This window comes from Lissotriton vulgaris, chromosome 5 (genome assembly GCF_964263255.1).
Source record: "Lissotriton vulgaris chromosome 5, aLisVul1.2, whole genome shotgun sequence".
NCBI classification, from domain to species: Eukaryota; Metazoa; Chordata; class Amphibia; order Caudata; family Salamandridae; genus Lissotriton; species Lissotriton vulgaris.
The window spans coordinates 1,796,378,996-1,796,396,409 of NC_141693.1; the positions used below are offsets into that span (position 1 = coordinate 1,796,378,996).

Sequence of the window (17,414 nt, forward strand, 5' to 3'; positions counted from 1 at the left end):
GGTGTGTGGCTGTGTGTGTGGCTGTGTGTGTGGCTGTGTGTGTGGCTGTGTGTGTGGCTGTGTGTGTGGCTGTGTGGCTGTGTGTGTGGCTGTGTGTGTGGCTGTGTGGCTGTGTGTGTGGCTGTGTGTGTGTGTGGCTGTGTGTGTGTGTGGCTGTGTGTGTGTGTGTGGCTGTGTGTGTGTGTGTGGCTGTGTCTGTGTGTGTGTGTGGCTGTGTCTGTGTGTGTGTGTGGCTGTGTCTGTGTGTGTGTGTGTGTGTGTCTGTGTGTGTGTGTGTCTGTGTGTGTGTGTGGCTGTGTGTGTGTGTGTGGCTGTGTGTGTCGCTGTGTGGCTGTGTGTGTGTGTGTGTGTGTGTGGCTGTGTGTGTGTCTGTGTGTGTGGCTGTGTGTGTGTGGCTGTGTGTGTGGCTGTGTGTGTGTGTGTGTGTGTGTGGCTGTGTGTGTGGTTGTGTGTGTGGCTGTGTGTGTGTGTGTGGCTCTGTCGGTGTATGTGTGTGTGTGTGTGGCTGTGTGTGTGTGTGGCTCTGTCGGTGTATGTGTGTGTGTGGGGGGCTCTTTGTGTGTGTATGTGTGTGTGTGCTTGTGGCACTTTGTGTGTGTATGTGTGTGTGTGCTTGTGGCACTTTGTGTGTGTATGTGTGTATGTGTGTTTGTTCGTGGCTCTTTGTGTGTGTGTAGGGGGCCCCCTTGTTGGTGCAAATGCAATAGGTCTCGTATTTGCGAGAGATTAAGCTATTGGCATTGTAAATGACAATGCCATTTATTTATGTTTTAAAAACATAAACAACAAGCATTTGCAATGCAATAGGTCTCGCATTTACGCAAGTTTAAGCTATTAGGCATTGTAAATGACAATGCCTTTTATTTAGGTTTCAAAAACGAAAACATAAATAAAAGGCATTATCATTTACAATGCCAATAGCTCAAATTTGCGTAAATGCGAGACCTGTGGAAGTCCAAAGCTCCACACTTCTAAAGAAACTACTTTGGATTATTTTGTTTTTTTTCTAAAAGATGATTTCCTAACCCATTTCAAAAGCCCACTTTTCAAGAGTAGAATAAACTAAACTTTTCTACTGTTTCTCTTGCAGTGGTCTTTTTGATTGAAAAGTTCCCCCTTTGTAGCTGTGGCTGTCATATGCATTGCCTGCCACGACCACCCCACGCTTTGCCTTCATTTAGGCCTGAAGTATAGATCCCCATTATCTTGCAGTTTCCATCCTATTTTATTTTGTGAATCGGGTGAGTTGTTACTCGTGTAAACAACTCCTCTTTTGTGGGTGTAGCTAGTTTTGGACATACATTCTACTTTTGCAGACCAACTCCTAACTCTTGCTTGGGGAGGTACTGGTACATCATCTCTAAGGCTAGACACTGAAGGAGTACTGGGTGCTTTACTAAAACCACTGCACAAAAATCCAGCGGGGGTGTGTGTGTGTGTGTGTGTGTGTGTGTGTGTGTGTGTGTGTGTGTGTGTGTGTGTGTGTGTGTGTCTCTACTTTGTAAATGGCCTTGGACATGATGGATGTGCTGTAAACGATGCTGGAATCCAGCAGCGATGTTCACTAGCAGCAGTGTCGACTCCAAGGCTCCCCTCTGAGATAGTTGATAATCTGAGGATATGTCTGAAGATGTTTGGGAGTGGTCATGTCATTCAACTTATAGACTTATGACTAAGTAAGGAATTCAGTTCAGTGGGCCCTTTACACCCTCTCGTAAATTTCATTTAATAGACTAAACATATCAGATTGAAACGATTCCAAATATTAAATGGCAATTTTTCGAAGTTAAAATGTTTTCTATACTTTTATACGTGTTTTGCGCATTTTACATATACATATTTTAAAGGCTGGGCTCGTGCTTTGGACGGGAGGGCCAATCCAGACCTTCATCTGGGCTCTCCCTGTCGATTTGTTGGCTTGCCAGCCTCTACTAATTCGAGGAACGGAGGCTTCTAAGCTTTGAACTGCTGAGCGAGGCAACCCTTCACACAGAATAAAGTTGAAATATCATTCATCATGGAATGCGCACAGAGGATTTTACCAAGGGCAGCCAGACAATCCCAGCAATGAAAAACGTACTTCATTCATTTCAAGCTGGACTGGGGAAGGAGGGAGCAACAATCAACACGTTTTCTTGGATGGCACTGTGGCAGTACGAAGGTCAAAAGGACACAGCAGACAGTACAGGCTAATAAGGCAACTGAGCCTATGAATGAAATACTCAGATCACCACCCTCTCAGCAGCCCTCGTTGCAAGCATACCACCTGCCCGGGACAGCCTGCTCTTTACTTTTACGTCAATCCTGCCAGCAGCACTGATCAGGAAGTTGTACAGATACACCACACGTGTTTCAATTTAGCTAAAACAGTCTCAGTGAATCCGTTTACAGTGTGTGATTAGAGTCCCCGACGATAATGCCAAGTATGTGCACTCTCTCCCACCCACTACTCCCCAGGCATTCACAGAGCAATCTCAAGGGACCCATTGGCAAATGGGTATCCCTTCGATGATTGACATACAGTAATGGGGAGCAATGGCTTAATTAAGTCTTAAGCGCCCGGCAGCATTTTATTTGCCAAGTCTTCCTACATCAGGGGGCGTGGCATTACAGCCCGACAGGCCTCAGAAGCCAGTGCTGAAAGCTGTTCACCCCAGCTAAACCTGTGACGTCTGGCACGAACGTACCGGCGCATGTGACTTAAAACAGTCTTGACTGCCTGGGTGTTATAATATAAATGTTGTCCAGTAGTCCAGGTGTAGATTAAAGAAGATGTTTTAAGAAGTAGCTTCAATGAAGAGCAATAGTAAAGAGCCCCACCTGTAGTAGTAGCCTCCCAGCCCATTTTTCATCGGACTGTCAGACGTCCAACATTCCATGCATCAACATTTCCATGCACCAACATTCCACACCACACTCACACTGAGTGAACACTGACCTTAGAAAGGAGCCGAGTGATCCCATGAAGTATGCATTTCAGAATTCTTTATTTTAAACGAGCCAGAATCAGCCGGGGGGCACCCTGCAGCCGATGATGAGTGGGAGGGCGGGGGCTGCCTGCGCATGCGCGCCACTCTGCAGTTTCGTTTTGCCGAGCGCGAGCCCGGAGAAGAGAAGTGCCGCATGAAGTCCCGGGTCCCAGGAGGGGGCCCGGGTGAAGACCAGCGGGGAGACTGCGGGGCCCCCATGCCTATGGGGAGAGCTCCGCTTCTAGCTAGAGGAGCTAGAGTGTTCTGCGGGGCTCCCTTGGTAGATGGTGCGAGCCCGAGTCCGACTCCGGTGAGGTAAGGGGGAGGGGGGGGGGGGGTGTGCCGTGTGCCTGTACGTGTGTGCATTCGCGCGCCTGTGTGTGTGTGTGTGCATGCAGAGGGGTGGGGGCTAGCTTTGTCTGTGTGAGCAGGGGCTGAGTTACTCTGCGCAAGCGCGTCTGAGAGGCGCGCTCCCGCGGTGAAATCTGGAAGGGAAAAGCGCGTGGGCGATCGCTGTCTCACATTCCCCCAGACACGCCAGCAAAAGTTCATTGCTACGCTCGACCTAAAAATGTCATGAGCAATGCCAATAGCTCTAACTTTAACAAAGACGAGACTATTGTATTGTAAATGCTTGTTAGCTTTGTCAGTGGTATTTATTTGTTATGGCTTTATAAAACCTTGTTAGGTAGCTGCTGGGCCCTTGAATATTTTTTTTTTTTAAAGTGAAAACATTTGCTATCAAAAGGCGTGCTGAAGAAAACTACTTTGCATATGTGCTCCTTGTGAAAAGGGCAGACTGAGTCACTCATAGTGAAGTTAGCCAGTGATTGAAATTGGCTGCCTCATGCTGTAATGTGAATTACAGATCAAACTAAAGGATGAAGAGGTCTGACTGAAAAACCCTGAAAGTGCTTTGTATAATTTTGTAAACATCCAAATGCCTTGGCTAATGCTAGACCTCAAAAACAAACATTTGCTATGCAATAGGTCATGCGTTTGCGAGAGTTTAAGGTATTGACAAATCAAATCAAGCTTTATTCGATTTCATATAAAACCATAAAAGCACATATTATAGAAAAACAATTATCAACCTATACAATCGAAAAAAAGGCCAGTGTACAGATAGTTAATTTACAATTAAGCATTTAGGTCACTTTAAGTAAAAAAATTTCAAAACACCAATAATTCTAAAAAGACAATATTAGATAAAATCAATTTATATTGGTTAAAAAGCCTCACATTGTGTTCCGAAATTTGATCACTAATTTTAAAAAGCTGGTCACTGCAAGGATAACATGCTCATCTTCTTCTAGTTTTTGCAGCTTTGTATAAGCTGCTAGACAGGTCCGTATCCCACAGTTTTTAAGAATAGGTAATAAAAAGGCCCTTTGTGGTGCATGATAAAATTTACAAAATAAAATACAATGTATATTTGATTGATAGGAATAATCATCACAGGGGCAAACAAGGTTGTCCATTGACCAGTTATTGGTTAGAGGAAATGTAATTAGATGAAAAAAGGTACCTAGCCTGAAGCGGGTAAGCAGCCTGCGGGCATACGGGCTTGCTACAACAAGATACTTTTGCAGCCCCTCGTACTCAGTGATTTGGTAGGTCTTTTATCTTCAACCCCCTCCAGAGGGACAGCAGGGAAGTCGGGCCCTCTTCCCATGTCAGACGTGGGGCAACTCTTGGGGGTTCAGTCCTGGGGAGGTGGTCTCTATCAGGAGCGGGTTCAATCTCCCAGTCACTTTGGATCGCCGGGTGGTAGGGTCTTCGCTCCCCCATTGCTTAGTCCTCTCGGGATCTCCTAATACTCCCCTCTGGGCCGCTCAGATGCCGGCCCCGCTTTCCTCAGGAGGACCCAGCTCACTCTTGCCTTGCTGCCCCTCTCACCTGCGAACGGGCTGGGCTCAGATATACACATCTCCGTGAGCTTTGCGCGGCTCACTAGGTTGGCCCCTGGAGTGTCGCCCGGCAGGGCTTCCGCATCTAGGTTCCGTCTTCCTTCTTCGATGTAGAGCAGTTCCCCTTAGCTAGATTTTCGTGGCCGCCATTGTGGGAAGCTGCGCCTCGTTCCAGCGTTTCCTCAATTCTTCTGTTTCCTCAGCTTTCGATGGGCTCAAATCACTGTACAGGGTGTCTATAAGTTTTATAGACCAGGACGCCCTGTTTATAAGCGGCAGGAGGTGGTAAGAAGGACAGGGTGTTAGTCAGGATCAGGTTCGGGCTGCTGAAGCTCCGGCAGATGCAGCTAGGCAGCCATTCTGCTGGCCAAGCCCCTCCAACATTAACCCTGGTTCTTTAGTTTTAAACTTCTGGTTCTTTAGCCATTATTTTAAACGTACCTCTTTAAGGCTTCTATCTCGCACTCGCTCCCTGGTCCACCACGGAATTTCCGCTTGAGTGGAGGGATCTGACGAGAGTAGGCGGGGCGACTTCCGGGTCAAAGGCCAGGTAGGCATACTCCCTAGTACTATTTAAGTTGCATGGCAGCGTGAATGCGTGCATCTGGCGCTTTGGCGTGCCAAGGGCAAGCCCGCCAGGGGCCAGAACCCCTGCCCCTCCTTCAAAGACAATTTTGTATACTTCTCCAGCCAACTTCATCAACTGCGGATCCCTTGTAAAGATAAAAGCCTTCATTCCATCTGTTTAATGAATGGCTTCACTCCATGTACTTAGTGTACCTTTGGTCCCTTCACTGCCCCTCGGACACAGCCTAAAACAATGACCCCCAATTTGTATAACATTTTTATTCTCAATTGCAGATCTCTACCCAAACATTCTTTAGAAATCAATATATTTCTTGAGGACGAACACCTCAATGTTTTGTTTTTAACTGAAACATGGCTCCACAAGGAATCTGGACCCGACCTTGTGCAAGCACTTCCTCCTGGCTATTATATCATGAGGAAAGACCAGGAATTGAGGAAAGGGGGAGGCATTGCCATCATGCTCAAGGATTGCCTCAAGTGTCGCACTGAGCCTGACGTTATTCAAGACTGCGGAAGCTTGATCTTCGCAATCTCATTTTCTGCTAAACTCCCCCCTCTCATCTATCGCCCCCCAGGTCCCTGTGGACAATTTCTTAAATCCCTCACAGATACTGCTGACATGTTAGCTAGCTTCTCCCCCAAAATCACACTCTTAGGCGATTTCAACTTGCATTTAGAGGACCCTTTTAAAGTCTGAAGCCTTGGAACTCATCGGCTATTCAACTGATTCAAAAGGTTACCAACCCGACCCATTGTGAAGACCACATTCTAGATCCAGTTTTTTCAAACATCGAAAAGCTTAAAGCAGGTAACCCCATCCCTGTGCCTTGGTCGGACCATTTCCTAATCCCGATCCAATGAACATTCCGACACAGACCACTATTTCTCTATCAACATGTAGTTGCGAAAGCCCATGGACTAAACTTTTGCTAGAATCTTGGACTACAGCTCTGATGAATACCAGGCCTTCGTTAGACACCAACCCCAAAGCAGCTACTGAAATATTCAATCATTGGATTGAATCATCCTTGAACCCCACAATCCCATTCAAATCTGTCCACAAAAGGGCTAAAGAGAAAACGTCACCCTGGTTCTCACCCAAACTCTGTGAACTCAAACAAAATTGCAAAAGACTAGAAAGAGCATGGAGGAAAGATTACTATACCTTAAACAGAAATATAGAGAGTCCATCAAAATCTAGCAACAGAAATAAAGAAAGCTCACGCACTGCACTTTGAAGAAAGAATTACCTCTGCAGTCCACGCCCCCAGGTACATTTTCCGTATTGCAAAAAGTCTCATGGAGTGTACTCCGCCTGCGACACCACCTTACTCTACCCCAACCCGCTGCAGTGAACTTGCAGAATTTTTCAATAAGAACATCCTATATATATATATATATATATAATGCCTTTCCACAGGCTCTTTGTTCCCACAACACTGCCGTGAAAGATAACCCTCCATTTGACATTAAACAACGACTGGAGGAACTTCCCATATGAACCTGGACACCCTTTCCCGAATCTTTGCCCAGGTCAAATATGGCTCCCCTTGCGTTCCGGCACCCCTACATATGCTTCGTCTATCTATCTATTTCCACTTGTCAAGTTCCTCTATCATGGAATCATGCCATAAGAGCACTGCTAAAAAAAAAAAAATGTAAACCCTGAGCTACTGGGTAACTATCGCCCCATCTCGCTTCTCCCTGGGATAAGCAACATTTTAGAGAGAAATATGTCAACAGAATTCTCTCTGAGTTCCTAGAAACTCACGCTCTACTACATACCCACAGACTGTATTCCGACCACTACATGGTATGGAAACCGCCCTTCTCGCAGTAGTTGAAGAATCTAGGAAAATCCTCAACCAGGAAGGAGCTGTTGCCATTATTGTTCTCGACCTGAGCTCCGCCTTTGACACTGTCAACTAGAACATCCTTCTTAACAGAAAGGTTGGAGTCTCCAGTGGCGTCATAGCTTGGATTAGGTCCTTCTTACTTGACCGATCATTCCGATCATTCCAGGTACTTCAATGAAGTAACCTCTCTAAGAGCATGCCACTCACATGTGGCGTTCCCCAGGGCTCCTCATTGAGCCCCACACTGTTTAATGCTTTTATGAAACCCCTTGCCGAGCTAGTCCGACCACACGGGATCTATATCTTTACATATGCTGACGATACACAGCTGATGGTAGCTCTAAAACACCCCAATAACCTTCCATCCGACATGGAAATTTGTTATGAGACAGTGACCAAATGGATGGATCACTTGTGCCTCAAGCTCAATGGAGATAAGACTGAGTTAATGATCATGAGCAATCCTACTATCTCCAATTTTGGACTGGGCTGGCCTACCTGTCTTGCCCCACCACCAGCCCCTAAACCTAAAATAAAAAGCTTCGGGTTCTGGTTGGATAGCAGCAACAAGCAGTGAAGCTAGCAGCTACCTGCTTTGGCATCCTTAGATTGATCTGGGCAAACTTGCCACTTCTTCCAATGCCAGCTAGGCGAGTCATGGTTCAAGCATTGGTTCTCTCCCACCTGAATTATGGGAATTCCCTCTACCTTGGTGCTCCTAAATCCACCATAAGGAAATTTCAGGTCGTGCAGAATTGCTCAGCCAGGCTGCTACTCAATACCCCTAAAACTCATTCTGCCAAGCCCGCCCTTAAAACGCTACATTGGCTGCCAATAAATGAACGCATAATATTAAAATAATTGTGTATAGCTCACAAGAACCTCTGGGGGAAGGGTCCCACAATTAACTGTTCCCTTATCACCTATCGCCCCTTGATATGTCTTCGTTCAACGAAGCTGTTCTTAGGATCAGTCCCTAAAATTACAAGGGCCTGTTCCGGAGGCTGCTCTTTCTCATACAATATAGCCAGAGTATGGAATACCTTTCCTCTTCAGCTTCACTCCACTGCTCATTACTTCTCTTTTCGGAAGCTATTGATGACCTGGCTTTTACAGAATACGATATAGAACTCCTGCTGTCGTCTGCCTGTCGCCACTAGCGCTGGGATGCCTGCGGGTAGCTACGAGCTCAACAAATGTCAAATGATAATGTAGCCTTGGGGTAATAGCTGCCACCAGAAGACAAAAAACAGAATCTAGCATTCCTGTTTGTACTCTTTAGGTTGAAACCCACCAGGCAGCACAGCTGTCTGGTTCGCTAACAACTTCCTGGGGACACTCTGAAAGCTTTCCTGGGAATGCACACCGCCCATTGCTTACAAATGGCTTTGTCTTTTGTAACTCACATTTGCTTGCAGTTTATTTGTTGGCTTTATTTGTTTTAGGCTGTACAGCTCGTTTCTCCCATGGAGCATAGCCTATTTACTATATTCTTCCATTATTTCTTGCTTTCTGCAAATAGGCCTTTAAATCTTGTTCTTGTCGCATTTGCCGTGCATTCAAAGACCGAGACCAAATGTAGGGCTCTGTTGTCCGAGGGAGCTTGATGTTTAGTTTTTTTCCTCTGACTTAAAAGTGAAAGTATTTGTGACGATCAGCTGTGAAAGGAAAGGCTTTTTGCAAGCACACACCAAAATTTAAATGTCTTTGAATTAACTGTGCAAATATTTCAGAATATATATAAGAATTAGGTAAGCACAAAGGAATCAGATTTTTTTGTAATTCTGAAGTGTTGGGAAAACAAATATTTTAATACGATCAGAACAAATCAATGCACTAGGTTATGACATTAATGCACATTGTTTGTGAGCTGTATACCTTTTTCAATAAAACTGTATGTCTGTACAAATGTAATGGTAATTTCAATTAAAAATGTGTTATCTGTAATCGCAGTGAGCTACCACAACATACTTAATCCACACTCCACCACTTCACTCAGTGACTCCGTGCCCTTCCATTGTGCTCTGCTCCCTCCCTCCCGCTCGGCTCCCTCCCCGCCTCTGCTCGGCTCCCTCCCCGCCTCTGCTCGGCTCCCTCCCGCCTCTGCTCGGCTCCCTCCCGCCTCTGCTCGGCTCCCTCCCGCTCTGCTCGGCTCCCTCCCCGCCTCTGCTCAGCTCCCTCCCCGCCTCTGCTCGGCTCCCTCCCGCTCTGCTCGGCTCCCTCCCCGCCTCTGCTCGGCTCCCTCCCCGCCTCTGCTCGGCTCCCTCCCCGCCTCTGCTCGGCTCCCTCCCCGCCTCTGCTCGGCTCCCTCCCCGCCTCTGCTCGGCTCCCTCCCCGCCTCTGCTCGGCTCCCTCCCCGCCTCTGCTCGGCTCCCTCCCCGCCTCTGCTCGGCTCCCTCCCCGCCTCTGCTCGGCTCCCTCCCCGCCTCTGCTCGGCTCCCTCCCCGCCTCTGCTCGGCTCCCTCCCCGCCTCTGCTCGGCTCCCTCCCCGCCTCTGCTCGGCTCCCTCCCCGCCTCTGCTCGGCTCCCTCCCCGCCTCTGCTCGGCTCCCTCCCCGCCTCTGCTCGGCTCCCTCCCCGCCTCTGCTCGGCTCCCTCCCCGCCTCTGCTCGGCTCCCTCCCCGCCTCTGCTCGGCTCCCTCCCCGCCTCTGCTCGGCTCCCTCCCCGCCTCTGCTCGGCTCCCTCCCCGCCTCTGCTCGGCTCCCGCCTCCCGCCTCGGCTCCCTCCCGCCTCGGCTCCCTCCCGCCTCGGCTCCCTCCCGCCTCGGCTGCCTCCCGCCTCGGCTCCCTCCCGCCTCGGCTCCCTCCCGCCTCGGCTCCCTCCCGCCTCGGCTCCCTCCCGCCTCGGCTCCCGCCTCTGCTCGGCTCCCTCCCGCCTCGGCTCCCGCCTCTGCTCGGCTCCCTCCCGCCTCGGCTCCCGCCTCTGCTCGGCTCCCTCCCGCCTCGGCTCCCGCCTCTGCTCGGCTCCCTCCCGCCTCTGCTCTTATTGTGTTTTTATCTAGGAACCTAAATCGATATTTCTATTTTATGCCTTTGTACGGTTATAATCAATAATATCCCTATAATGGCATAGGAATCATATCAATATTTAGTTGTAGCCCATGCAGTCACATTAAGCAAGGCTACTTCCTCGGACTCCTAGAAATCACAACGAGTTCTCTAAACAAACCAAACCTCCAGCAACCTGGGAAATCCCCATTTGCTTTTGTTTTGATTTCGTCCTAGAACTCCTGTGGCACTGTAAGAACGGCCAGTTCTTAGTGACATCTTTATTGACGTCTTATGTCCAACCTTACGTCAAACCCGGTACCTTTCAGGTATAAATATACCAACGTTGCCTTAAACAAACAGACGGTGGTGGTTTTGGAGCCGAGCAGCTATCTACTTGCCCGAGAGCCCAGCTGATGCGAGAGCCCACGGACGCTGCCCCTCTTTTTTGACGCACTGAGAGAGAGACTGTCTTTTCTCCTGCCGAGAAATCCAGCTCCGTTGTTCTCAGCCGCCTTCGCGGGCTGCTGGGATATCGAGTCCTGAAAGAGAGATACCAGACCTCGTGCATTCTATTACCCAGGTACAGAGCTGACTAAACCCTTAAAGAGAATTGTTGAGTCAGATTCTTGGCAAAACCAACTTAACTTAAACTGCTACTTACTTACTCCTTCCCACGTATTAGGCTTAGGTCAGGTACCCCGGGGTAGGCGTATTTAGAAGCACCAGTTGAATATGTTAGTCAATGTATATATGTATGTATATATTTTATCCATTTTAAAGTATCTTATGGCTAAGAAACTATATCAATGCTTTTACAGTATTTCATAATGCTCCCTTTACTGTACGCACTTTACTTTACATTAAGTATTGCAATTATGGCAATTCATTTCTCTTGCATGAGAAAGAAGACTGCTCAATAAATTACACCTTTTATTGAAAACGCCAGTCTCTCTTTTCTCTGCACTCTGGTGAAACTAAGTACGCACGATTGACTGAGTGAAATAGCTGTCTATTGTTTTCACACGACTCTAGAGATACTCTTATTCTGAGGGAGCAAAGTTGTCATGTTATATCGTTGTCAGAAGCTAATCCCTTCTTGTCTACCAAGGAAATTAAACTCCTCGTTTATTCGAGAAAGTTTCTAGTGACCTCTGAGCTAGCTGGCAAACCTTAAGTCTAATACAGTCAGTAGAGACCTAGTCGATCTCAGTCCTACGTCTACACTGCTGAATATATTATTCCAATGCGCAGAGCCTATTGGGAATATAGGAACTACACTCTGCTCTGCTCCCTCCCACCTCTGCTCCCTCCCACCTCTGCTCCCTCCCACCTCTGCTCTGCTCCCTCCCACCTCTGCTCCCTCCCACCTCTGCTCTGCTCCCTCCCACCTCTGCTCTGCTCCCTCCCACCTCTGCTCTGCTCCCTCCCACCTCTGCTCTGCTCTCTCCCACCTCTGCTCTGCTCTCTCCCACCTCTGCTCTGCTCTCTCCCACCTCTGCTCTGCTCTCTCCCACCTCTGCTCTGCTCTCTCCCACCTCTGCTCTGCTCTCTCCCACCTCTGCTCTGCTCTCTCCCACCTCTGCTCTGCTCTCTCCCACCTCTGCTCTGCTCTCTCCCACCTCTGCTCTGCTCTCTCCCACCTCTGCTCTGCTCCCTCCCACCTCTGCTCTGCTCCCTCCCACCTCTGCTCTGCTCCCTTCCACCTCTGCTCTGCTCCCTCCCACCTCTGCTCTGCTCCCTCCCACCTCTGCTCTGCTCCCTCCCACCTCTGCTCTGCTCCCTCCCACCTCTGCTCTGCTCCCTCCCACCTCTGCTCAGCTCCCTCCCTGCTCTGCTCAGCTCCCACCTCTGCTCTGCTCAGCTCCCACCTCTGCTCTGCTCAGCTCCCTCCCTGCTCTGCTCAGCTCCCACCTCTGCTCTGCTCTGCTCCCTCCCTGCTCTGCTCTGCTCTGCTCCCTCCCACCTCGGCTCCCTCCCACCTCGGCTCCCTCCCGCCTCGGCTCCCTCCCGCCTCGGCTCCCTCCCGCCTCTGCTCTGCTTGACTCCCTCCCGCCTCTGCTATGCTTGACTCCCTCCCGCCTCTGCTATGCTCGACTCCCTCCCGCCTCTGCTCTGCTCGACTCCCTCCCGCCTCTGCTCTGGTCGGCTCCCTCCCGCCTCTGCTCTGCTCGGCTCCCTCCCGCCTCTGCTCTGCTCGGCTCCCTCCCGCCTCTGCTCTGCTCGGCTCCCTCCCGCCTCTGCTCTGCTCGGCTCCCTCCCGCCTCTGCTCTGCTCGGCTCCCTCCCGCCTCTGCTCGGCTCCCTCCCGCCTCTGCTCTCCTCGGCTCCCTCCCGCCTCTGCTCTCCTCGGCTCCCTCCCGCCTCTGCTCTCCTCGGCCCCCTCCCGCCTCTGCTCTGCTCGGCCCCCTCCCGCCTCTGCTCGGCTCCCTCCCGCCTCTGCTCGGCTCCCTCCCGCCTCTGCTCGGCTCGGCTCGGCTCCCTCCCGCCTCGGCTCGGCTCCCTCCCGCCTCTGCTCGGCTCCCTCCCGCCTCTGCTCGGCTCCCTCCCGCCTCTGCTCTCCTCGGCTCCCTCCCGCCTCTGCTCTCCTCGGCTCCCTCCCGCCTCTGCTCTCCTCGGCCCCCTCCCGCCTCTGCTCGGCCCCCTCCCGCCTCTGCTCTGCTCGGCCCCCTCCCGCCTCTGCTCTGCTCGGCCCCCTCCCGCCTCTGCTCGGCTCCCTCCCGCCTCGGCTCGGCTCGGCTCCCTCCCGCCTCTGCTCGGCTCGGCTCCCTCCCGCCTCTGCTCGGCTCGGCTCCCTCCCGCCTCTGCTCGGCTCGGCTCCCTCCCGCCTCTGCTCGGCTCGGCTCCCTCCCGCCTCTGCTCGGCTCGGCTCCCTCCCGCCTCTGCTCAGCTCGGCTCCCTCCCTTCCCTGCACTGCTCTCTCTCTTCCTCCCTCCCCTCCATCCCTCCCTCCCCTGCACTGCTCCCACCCTTCCTTCCTCGTCTACTTTGCTCCCTAAGCTTTGCTCCCTCCCTCCTCTGCTTTACTCCTTTCCGCCTCTGCTCTGCTCCATCCCACTCGGCGCACCAAATGAACAGTGCTTCTGACACAATTAATGATTTCCACTAGTGTCACTTAATTGTCTGTGTAGGCCACTTTCCTTCAGTTAACCAACACCAGATATTCAGGTCCATATTCCCTTGGCGAGCTTTCATGGATTGGTTTGTCCTTTGAAAAATGTAGCAATCTTGAGTAAATCTACGAATAAAATGAAAATATCTCTACATTTGTCACTGTATCTTCAGGCTGCAATGAGATATTGATGTGGGAATTTGCTCCAGTACATAGCCATAAATTCACAAAGAGTTCACAAAGACATTCAGGTATAAACAACCTAACCAATTGATTTTAAAAAAAATTTAAATAAAAAAAAGCCCTGGCACAGAGGTGTGAAAATATCTAGCAGAGGAAGGGTTAAAAAGTAATCAAGACCGCAATCATCATTAAAACTTTCCCAGAGCTTTCATGATTGTTTACCCAGATTTTATGTGTGAACTTGATCTGCACATGCAGTGGTTGTTTATTTGTGCTTTTGTTTAAAAAAAAAAAAAAAAATCTGTGGTGCAAAAAAATAATTTTCTGTTTTTAAATATTCTTTTAATTTAGGCCCTTTTGATTTTATTTTAGAGAAGCCGAAAATTACAAGGAACAAGGAAATCGCTATTATGCGAAGAAGGATTACAATGAAGCATACAACTATTATACAAAAGCCATAGGTAAGTCTTGACGATCTGTGGTGTCTCGCATGCCCGAAATATGTTGCCAATGTATTCTGTAAACTGCTCTTACAAGTGGTTTTGGGTCAGAGAATGTTGCAGGTAAGCCATTGGCTAGTTACGACTATAGGAACACTCCCATTCCATGTGCTGAAACCTGCCTAACTTGGAAAAGGGCTGTGGTCAAAATATTTGAAAGGATCATTGTCCATATTGGAGAATGTGTTAGGGTTTCCTGCATCTTTGCAGAATAATGCCATTTCCTCTATCTTAACCTCTCTTTTCCACCTCACAACTTGGCACATTTTATTAAATGGTATGAGGTATTTATAAAGCGCAGTGTCACTCAGAATAGAGCAGCCTGCCGCTCTGCGCCTCCCCAGTTTTCCAGAAGTAGGAGCGACACTTTCTCAAATCAAAAAGTTCTATGAGACCATGCACCTCATTTTTGAGCTGCTCGACTCCCTCCAGTGCGCCTTTGGTCCCACGGGGTCAGAAGAGATCTCCATCAGGTTCTTGCTCCGATGGGACACCTTGGATCCTGATCGGCGCTGGTCGTGCCATTACGACCTACACTTGCCCTGAAGCTGATGCTGGTGGTGCCAGCACCATTCTGATCCCTGTTGACCCAGAGCTGGAGCCGCATCGACCGATGCAGATTCCGATGCCAACAGTACTCCTGCATCCTATTCAGAGCCTGAGCCCTATTCTGCAGGGCTAAATCTTGGGGCGGAATGGGAGGGAATAGAATACCAGGATCAACAGGCTATGGACTGATGTGAGGAACTGGGTAATGCCAGCGGACTGGACACATCTTCAGATACCAGCATACTCCCCTCCTCCACCGTGGCCAACGGAGGAGGGACCTACATATGCAATGAAGGTGTGGAGGGCAGCTGAAGTCAGTTGCCCTTCGTGGCAATCAAGGCTTACATCTTGATGGAGGTGTTGCAACCAGGAGTCTCCTTCTCTGAACCTCTACTCCTGTTCAGCAAAGCCCTCAATTACATCCTTTTGGATCCCTGTTCGAAGCCCAGCACAGAGGTGTAGGAAAGTAGGATCTGCTTTCATGGTCACCCCCACTTTTTGCTAGCGAAGGAATCTTCGAAGGAATCTTGCTTTATGTGAAGGAGTTACTCCCCTGCATCTGCAGGCACTGCAACTAAGCTGACCAGTCTGCTGCTCCTGACGTCCCTCAGACTCCGAAAGGCCCAGCAACACAGTTGATGGCTCTCTAGGTCCTCTTGTGACTCCTGTGCCTTCGGCCTCTGGGTCCTCTTTAGGCTCTTCTTTGGCTCCATTGGGCTCACCTGCTTGCTCGGGGCCTGCCCTGACTCTCCTGCACTTGTGAGTCCATTGACCTTGCTGGTCCTAACACTGGACTTTCTTCGCTTTCCTTGTTTGTTGCTGCTGCCAAGGCGTGTTGGTGTTCCCACAGGACACCGACCCCCTGGCTGTCGATTTCCAATGTGTTAAAGCTCGTGAACGGCTGCTGGTCTTACACAGCGTCGCCTGGTCCTCACGGCTGCAGTGACAAGGGCACCGTCCACTCTCTTGCATCTTCCGTCATCAGTGGTCATTGGTCTTCATTGCCTCCTGGCTACTCCCGAGTGGCAAACTCTTTCGCCTCTGCTTGCAGGTACTACTTCTTCAAGAATTGACCTTTGGATTACTCCGGACTCTTTCACCTTCACCTTTGTCAGCTGCATCTTCACTGAAGTCCTCCATTGTGGTTTATGGCGGTATCCGATCGTAATTCACACCTATGCACCCGGCTTACCTGGTGTAGGTATCCTGGTTTCTGAGGTATCCACACGGGGTGGTGACTCTCCAACCTTCCATCTGCCCTGGGGTTGCATCAGGGTTTCCTGGGAATGGTCTTTCTTCTTAAACTGCAACAGTGACTTCCCATTTGACTAGTATTGAGCACACAGTCGTATTTCCACTCTGTGCACAGCCTCAGTGGCCTTCCTGGGTACTTACCTTGGATGGGTCCTTGGGTCCCTGGCTCTTCTAAGTCTTCTAGGTCCTGTCTCGACTTCGGTCGCAGTTCACATTCCACTTTCTTAAAATATGGTTTGGTCTCCCCCTGAAGACCACTGTGTATTTGTGCTACTTACCTGTTCTCTTGTTGAAGTATTGTGTGTATTGTGATTATATATCCGGGTAGGAGATATTGCGACGTATTAGTGAGCGTTTATAATATATACATATTTTTATAACTACACTGTGTGCTTCTTTTCCACTTAACCTACACTATATTATTAGTACTGGAAAAATAAGCTACTCGTACTCCTGGACTAAGCCTGAAGGCTACTTTCCACAGCTACCAATCAGAGCAGTGACGTAACAAAACTTGAGGGGGGCCCCCTGCAAAGTACATTCTCCGCGTCAGTCAAGAGCTCTCAGGCCAGTGACCCGCCATATTGCAGGGGCTCACCCCCAGCCATGAGAAAGGATTCTGGTTCCTCCATTGGTCACATCGGCCCTTTCATTGGGCGATTTACATATATCAGTAAATACTGCTGCAGGGCCCTTCAGCAAAGTTACATAACACTGCCTCAAACTGGCCCACCAAACACTTCCTCCTACTTGATGACACACCTTCAAGCGCTCAGTTAACCACCTCCAAACACAGACCACTGCCTTTGTGCCCGTTTTTCATATTAAGAAATTACCGATTAATTCGGGCTTTGGATATTATGAATGCCCAACTCCAGGGCCTTGCCTTCCATTGAAGACTTCACAAGACTGGGCTATCCAAGTGGAAGACACCTTAATCAGGGGAAGTTACCAGCCCAGCTTGGATCCTTGACAAACCTGTGATGCCATTGCGGCACAAGGAAGAGGTTGCCCTACCCCGTCCTGAAGAAGACTAGCAGCAGAGGTCCAAAATTACCCTCCTTGCATTAGTCTAGTCAAAACGTCGACGCTCTCCACTAACTTGAGGCCTGTACCACTTCCCCCTGCCTTTTTTTTCCGATATTGCGTTGATGCATAAAAATTTGTAAAAAAGTATTGTAGAAAATGTTTAACAATGGACAGGTCTCTCTGTATTGGTCTTTTTTACCAGTTTGTTGTTGAAACTATCTGAATTGTGTACTTTTTAACCAGTGATTTTCACCTACACCTACACCTACCCATCACAAGCACGCCCATTCCCCCTCGTTTTCCTTTTTGCGACCTTATATCAAATATAAAATTGTGATTTAATTCTAGTGTATAGAATAAACAGACTTTAATTTAATTACAATTGTTCTGGCGCTCCTTTTTCATATTCATTGTATGTCTTTGAAATATATCCTTGGTACGTATTGGTTCTCTACATGGTATTAAATACTAGTGTTGA

At 49.4% G+C, this 17,414-nt stretch overlaps 1 protein-coding gene across 1 annotated transcript in view; it reads left to right on the forward strand.

Annotated features, from left to right (window-relative positions):
• The window catches only part of DNAJC7 (DnaJ heat shock protein family (Hsp40) member C7), a 649,293-nt gene that overhangs the window by 111,681 nt on the left and 520,198 nt on the right, over positions 1-17,414 (forward strand). Inside the window, exon 2 of the mRNA XM_086924152.1 lies at positions 13,977-14,065. Within this exon, the coding sequence (XP_086780278.1) occupies positions 13,977-14,065 (89 nt within the window). The remainder of the gene's footprint in view (positions 1-13,976; positions 14,066-17,414) is intronic.